This window comes from Glycine max, chromosome 20 (assembly GCF_000004515.6).
Source record: "Glycine max cultivar Williams 82 chromosome 20, Glycine_max_v4.0, whole genome shotgun sequence".
Classification (NCBI taxonomy): Eukaryota; Viridiplantae; Streptophyta; class Magnoliopsida; order Fabales; family Fabaceae; genus Glycine; species Glycine max.
The window spans coordinates 9,289,811-9,296,745 of record NC_038256.2 but is presented as its reverse complement, the minus strand read 5'-3'; the positions used below and the strand labels follow the sequence as shown (position 1 = coordinate 9,296,745).

General features: G+C 34.8%; 1 protein-coding gene across 2 annotated transcripts; it reads right to left on the bottom strand.

The window, feature by feature from the left end:
- Nucleotides 1-408: 408 nt before the first annotated feature.
- LOC100776009 (protein TRIGALACTOSYLDIACYLGLYCEROL 2, chloroplastic) lies at nucleotides 409-5,920 on the bottom strand. Of its 2 annotated transcripts, none has more exons than XM_003555394.5 (6): nucleotides 5,704-5,920; nucleotides 4,390-5,006; nucleotides 3,905-4,234; nucleotides 2,773-2,888; nucleotides 893-983; nucleotides 409-802 (listed from the first exon to the last, which is right to left on the bottom strand). In XM_003555394.5, exons 2-6 carry the CDS (start codon nucleotides 4,909-4,911, stop codon nucleotides 710-712), a joined length of 1,152 nt encoding a protein of 383 aa, XP_003555442.1. In that variant the 5' UTR covers nucleotides 4,912-5,006; nucleotides 5,704-5,920; the 3' UTR covers nucleotides 409-709. The 2 variants fall into 2 exon arrangements, with proteins under 2 accessions (XP_003555442.1, XP_025983269.1); XM_026127484.2 differs by having other exon boundaries at nucleotides 5,450-5,899.
- Nucleotides 5,921-6,935: the final 1,015 nt, after the last annotated feature.

Below are 6,935 nucleotides of genomic sequence, written 5' to 3'. Positions count from 1 at the left end.
TGAAATTTAAACAACAAAAAAAATACATGTAATAGTACAAAAAAAATAGACCATATGATAAAAGATAGAGCTAAAATTTGACACGTTTTTAGATTCCTATGCCACAAACATTTTGACAAAATCGTGTATCAACAAAAAAAAAAAACATTTAGATACTCAGGACCAGTTGCATGGATACCAAACGACCATCCATCTCAGATTTTAATTTTGAAGATAACAACTACCCACAATTGAAACCTCTCCAATGTAAGCATGTACCCTCACTCTCTTATGTTTGTGGCAAAAAAGTTTGTATCCCAAGAATGAATTTACAACCATCATACCATGTGATATGGCCTTCGAGTTTCGAAGATGACAATTTCCATTAGTTGTTTGTTTTGCAATGGCAATTAACAAAAGTCAGGGTCATTTTAGCTGAAGTGTGACTGACAATCATTAAGAATCACCTCCATTCTACACAAATGAATAACAATTTCAGCAAAATAAGTTTGTGCACATAGCAATCATCTGCCCCAATCAATAACATCTCTGCACCTCGTTGTAAACAAATTTCTATCACAGTAGAATGTAAAAACCATCAGTATTGCCACTCCTTAGAGACAACAAAAAAACAGTCACGGTAATATTTACTCCTTCAATGTTGTGGTTGGTGAAACACATTGGAAATAACCTAATTGCATTATATCCTACTAAAATTGGACTGTTGACCTCACAATAACCTGCTGAGGGACTTGATAAGTAATTTCAAACTCTTTCTTGTAGCTTCATCGCCAGTGAAACCCAAAATATCCGAGCTAACATTCTGCAATAATGTAACAAAAAGTGATCAATGAAGTAACAAAATTATTAATATTAGTTATACTTAGAGGCCATTTAAAAATTAGGGTCCTACCTCAATGTTCTTCAGGGTAAAAATAAGAGTATATATGGACTTTTGGAGCAGTTCAGTGTTCTCAGGGGTCATTATGGATGAGTGTACCCTTCTGCAAAAGCATTGAACAATTTCGATTAATTAGAATAAAACAAAAGATTTAAACTAATTATTATACTTAAAGAATGTTCTGAGTGTAAAATAAAAATTAAATAACCTTATCATATCAGTTCAATTATAGTAAGCATAATTGTCATGGATCTTCATGGTTAAGCAACGACACTAAAAAAATGACATTATCCTTAGAGAACTCTCAAACAGTATCCATTTCATAATGACATTATCTTTAGAGAACTCTCAAACAGTATCCATTTCATACTTATGAACAAAGGAAATAAAATAAAATAATAACACTTATTTTTTAAGTTGATTATGAAATTAAACGCACATATCATTTTACCATTTGTTATAGTCTATATCCACTTTGCTCATCTTTCTCCAAATTATTCAACTTCTCCTATCCTTAAAATTTCTCTTTTACAAAACAACATTTTTCATTTTTTTTTCCATTCCTTCCTTTCACGCATACATCTATGTGTAAGAGAACTTTACATGCAATTTCAACTTTTAGGGATAAAGATTAAAAATAAGACATGTTATGAGTTACAATCACATCATGTTCTCACCTTAACTGTACAATCTCCTCATGCAGGATCTATCCCAAGATTATATGTTGGGTGGGGATGTATATGACTGTTGTAAAAGTTGCGAGTATAATTGCAGAACATTCTGGACTGCACGAGATCGCAAGTTTAATCTCATAAGCTATGATCCGTTTCGATCTTTTCGTATGGGTCATTGGGGTTCACTTTGGGTTGGGTTTCAGTTCAAGACCCATTTTTTTATATGGATCCTCTTTACAACTAAGTTCACACAATTTTGTTGTCTGCTCATCTAGACTCTCCATTCTTCACTTTGTGTGATTAGCAGGTTTCTTGTCTTGTTTGTGTGATTAGCAGGTTTCTTGTCTTGTTTGTGATTTGCCCCAATTGCCAGTTCTTCTTGCTGCATAAGAACAGTACTTATGCCTCTGCTTTGTATACGGGTCACACAAACTTATGCCTCTGTTTTTCCCAGTTATGCAATTTGCGGGTTTCATATTGAATTAACACATTAAAGTGTTTTATTTACACATAATAAAGTTTTTTCTTTAGACACATAATAAAGCTTTTTTGTATATGGCTATTTTCTTTTATTTAATTGACAGGCATAAGAACATAGAACTTCTAAAATGTTGACACATGATAAAACTGTTTTATTGGCATGCATTAAAGTTTTCTTATTTTGTTATCTTTTGCCTCTATTATGTATGCCTATAATACTATTTTATGAAATGTTTTCTTTTTCTTTTATTGGTGAAATGTTGTTTTCTGAAATGTTGACACTTGATAAATCTTTTTTTATTGACAATAGTGTTGTTAAATAGCAGATATGGTGCCACCATAGCAGAATGGCATGGTGGATTTTTTTCCAACTGCCATAGGCAATTTGTGAAGGGAGGCCCGCCATGGCGGTGCCATAAGGCGCAATGGCATGTTTATATGGCGAATTTCCGTCTTCCACCCATGTAATAAACTTAAGAATATGAATTTTCATTTAGGGTTAGTTCAAAGTTGATGAATGAGAGGATATTTTCCTTGCCAGTGTCATTTTAATTATATGTACACCTTCATATATAATTGCGTAATTTTGAAAGATCTTACGATCCATGTTACAATTTTTTTATTTACGATCTTTCATCTACCTTTCGATCCTGTGCAAGGTCTCAATTTTTACAACATTGTGTATATGTATGCATGATAAATTAGAGTTGAACAGATGCCATAGGTTTACAAACTAACCTCAAATCCTCAGTTGCTTGTGTAAGGCTTCGGGTTAAATTCTCAACTTCCTTCAACAGGCCACTATCACGGACTTCAGTCAACAAAGGTTGAACATCTTCAGCCATGGCTTTCATCTGTGACATCACTAAATCAAATGGAAAATACGGGTATGAGAATGCATGATAGAATGGTATGGTATATAAGGAAACAATACACACACACACACACACAACAAAATATATATAGGAAACAATATATACACACACAAAAAAAAAGAACTTGAAGCCCATAAATATGATTTAGGTGCATTTAAGACACCAGAGTTCATAAATAATACTATCACTTTGGTTATCAGATACCAAATTGTAAGACGTAAACTATTTAACTGCTAATGAAGCCAAAAGAAAATGTGCACAAGTCCATAATAAGTTCTTAAGAATCTGGATGAGGTCAGAAGATTTTATATGGAATATTTTTTTTGCTTTTGCTTACAATAACTTGATGCACTTGCTGCCAGCATGCTTTAGGAGAATGGCCCATATATTAAATAAGGTATTTATTTGAACATGGATATTAAGCTTGCAGATTACAATGACATATCTTTTAAAAAAGTTCCATGAGCTAAGTTCTTTCATTAACTGCTCTAAGGGTGCATTTGAAAGAGCTACTGGGGAGCCTATTTAAGCTTGCGAAGATATCTTAGGACTTCTATAAGCTCCTTTTAGCTTATTTCAATGGGTTTCTTGGTGTAGCTTATTGAAATAAGCTCTATTTTGCTTATAAGTTTTCATGATCAAATTTATGGCATGAGCCCTAATGTAATAAGAACTTATTAAATAAGTGCTTAAGTATGTTGCTTAACCAAATGCACCCAAATTAGTAAAATCTGGCACTTATGCTGAAAAAGGGAATAGGTTACTATCAATATAATGAGAGCATATAATAAAACTAAATTCCCAAATCAAGACTTTCAAACAGAGAATTGCAAGGCATTAACAAAAAATCTTGCTCTAGTTTCTAATACTATAACAAACTCAAAGTCAGGAAACCATTCATTTTGTATAGGCAAGAAAAATGCTTGATTCAGCAGTCTAGTTCAGGATATTTTACCATCAATCAAGCACACAGGCATATGAAAATAACATCACACCTTTATAAGAAGTGGTTTCGCTTCTTTGATAATTGAAGCAGCTCGTTCAGCCAACGAATAGCTATTAACAATGCCAATTTTCTCTACATCTTGCCCAAGACGGGTAAATATCCCAACCAATTTATCCAAACTCACTCCTTCTATACCCTTAATCTTTTCTCTATCACACACAATGAGTGCTTCTTTAGAACATTCTTGGTCAAGAGGTCCAGCCGAAGGTGTTGGAATAGGATCACGAGGAGTAATGTCGATTATAGTTTCCATAAGAAGACCTGACTGGTTTACTTCAACCAATGAATTTCGCGGTATGATTGTTTTATCGTCTTCAATCTACAAATAGAAGAAACCAAAGGTTTGAACTGATATAACACACCAACTAAAATAAGTTCAAAGCCAAGCAATATTTTAATACACTGGGATGTTAGGGTACAGAAAGTTAAACAAGGTTCCATATTCATCCAAAATATTATGTTATTAAGTGGCACCTCAACAATAGCTTCAATACTTCTTAAGGAAGGATTCACACGAATGACATCACCTACAGTCACCCCTCTGATCCTCACAGGAGTTCCAGTGCAAATACCGCAAGCCTGATCAAACTCAAATGTTGCTGTGTACTTCCTGAATTTGGATCGCATTTGGAAACCCTTCAACCAGGCCAAACTAAGCGCAAATAGAACCGCACTTGAAACTAAAAACAATCCTACCCCACCTTCCCATATGCTCCTACCACCAAACCCAAAATCACTTAATGGACGCATTGTTTTCTTCCAAATGGTACGAGGAATGTCCAAAACAACCGCAAGAGGATTTTTTGATCCCAAAGCTGGCGATGACTCAATAGGCCCTCCATCTGCAGCAGATGTAGCTCTTATCCAGTTGATTTTTCTTAGGGCTCTAAATGGAAGGCAGGGCATACACTTTACAGAACTTCCATGTAGAGTAATCAGAGATGAAGATAAAGCACTTGGCAATGTTGAAGCATGCAATGAAGGGTTAGTAATCATCTTTGAGCAAACACCGTAACTCCCAAATACTAATATCTCCCAATGATGAACTGGAAATGAATCAAAACAGCAAAGACTACAGCAGCAAAAATTTCCTACAAATCAAAATCATAAAACCCTTATCAACAATACATACATACTAAAGGGACAAAAAGAGATGGAAAAAACAAGAGACAACAAAAAAGACAATAACACAAATCAATTTCAATGATTACAAATGGAGCCATCATTGAATGAGGTATGCAAAAAAGCATCCACAAAATAGATTTTAGATTTAAGATTAAGTGTCTGTGTATTTGGAAACAAATTAATTGCCAAAAATAATAGTTTTTTCTTTAAACTCAGCCACAAAGCTGAGAAAAATAAAGGGTTTTTATTTCTCCAAAATAAATAGAATCAAACAAATCGCACACTTAAAAAAAAAAAAAAAACAATACACTCACTACCTTATCACTTTCCCAACATACATACTAGTACAGTAACAGAAATGACAAAAAAAAAAAAAGACATAAAACAAAAGAACCAAAGAAACAAAAACCTGGGTTTTCACTGGCATCCTATTCTCATTTCAAAAACAAAATTCGGGGTAGGTAAAAAGAGAAACTCCCCAACTCAACTCAATTATCATATCTGCCACATAAAGGGGGTTGCGCCCTGTACCCAGCAACAACCATTATCAACCCATTCAAGACTCAATTTCTCATGGGAACTGAAAAGCCAAGTAAAATTTTACAGGTGGCATTGCTGCCCGTGAGATTGAGGACTAAACTAAAGTGTGGTTTTTTAACATACCCAATAACTGAAACGAGGGAAGAGAAGTGATTAATGCTTCATACTTTTCATTTCCATCTAGCCAAAGAAGACAGAGAGAGAATAATATGTGAAAGAGGGTTTAGGCTATAGAGATCCGTGTGCAATAGCAGGAGCCATTGGACGGTGAGTGAGTCAGAAATCAGAATATACCAAAGAGAGAGAAGTTCGAACCTAAACACAGCCCAACATTAATCCTGTTATAATGGGCCCAACCTTATTTTCTGCTAAATAAATTAGACCATTATGATTTTATTTATTTTTTTCGCTCAATTTTTTCTCTTTGCATCCCATATTTTTGTTAATTTTTTATAAGGATTTTTATATAAGTTTGGTTTAAGTTTAGGACGGTTTTTACTGTGCATGAGTGGGAATAGTTCCTGCACGTGGGAAACTTTTTAGAGCCATATGATTAGAATGAAGGGTTAGATAGATGAGGATACACCAAAGATGGAAAGTAGCATATGATTTTTTTAAAAATAAAATTAAAAATATAAACTTAAAATTACAACCTAACTTCTTTGACAACCACCACCTTCTCCAACCTTGGCTACCATCTTCTCTGATGACGACAACCACACATCATCTTTGCCGAAGTTTTGTCGTCGTCGTGATTATTCCTTGTTTTCAGTTTGCACCCTTCTTGACCTTCTTCGTTCTCGTTTCACCTCCCTCGCTACCAACAACCACCACACGAGCCCGACACCACCGTGTGTGCCCACAACATTTCCTTGTGTAGTCACCAATCTTTCCAAATTCCCACTTTTCATTTTTTTTTTTTCCTTTTTATTCTTTCTCCTCACTCCACTTACGTGTCCTTCCTCTTCCTCGTTTCATTTTTTGACATTGTCACTCACTTACACTTATGTATGGAGTACTTTCCTTGAATTCATGGACCTACCTTGCCAGGGATGACGTCAGACACACAGGAAAGACAATGGGCTTCTCTGATTTCGGTGAGGTATGCAAAATACATGAGAAACACAATTAGGTTAGGAACGTGAAAGAAACAAACCACAAAACTCAAATTTATTTTTCCCTTCTGATCATTCTTTCATTTTTTGCTATGTTGATCGATTTGGTGACTTTTTGCTTCGAAAGGGTTGCAGCAACATACTTCAAAAGGGTTGTTAACGCCTTGGTCGTCGATGACTTGCAAGAGGAAAGCCAATAGAGTAAGGAGAGAAGGGAAAACATAATCGTGGAAGCCCATT

Bases quoted from the DNA above. Each gene is read 5' to 3' on its own strand.
- LOC100776009 (XM_003555394.5), bottom strand. From the start codon at position 4,911: ATGATTACTAACCCTTCATTGCATGCTTCAACATTGCCAAGTGCTTTA. The intron at 2,889-3,904 runs GTGTGATGTTAT...GTGATGTCACAG, and splicing joins CGAAACCACTTCTTATAAAG to ATGAAAGCCATGGCTGAAGA. The intron at 984-2,772 runs GTTAGTTTGTAA...ATGCTTTTGCAG, and splicing joins CAAGCAACTGAGGATTTGAG to AAGGGTACACTCATCCATAA.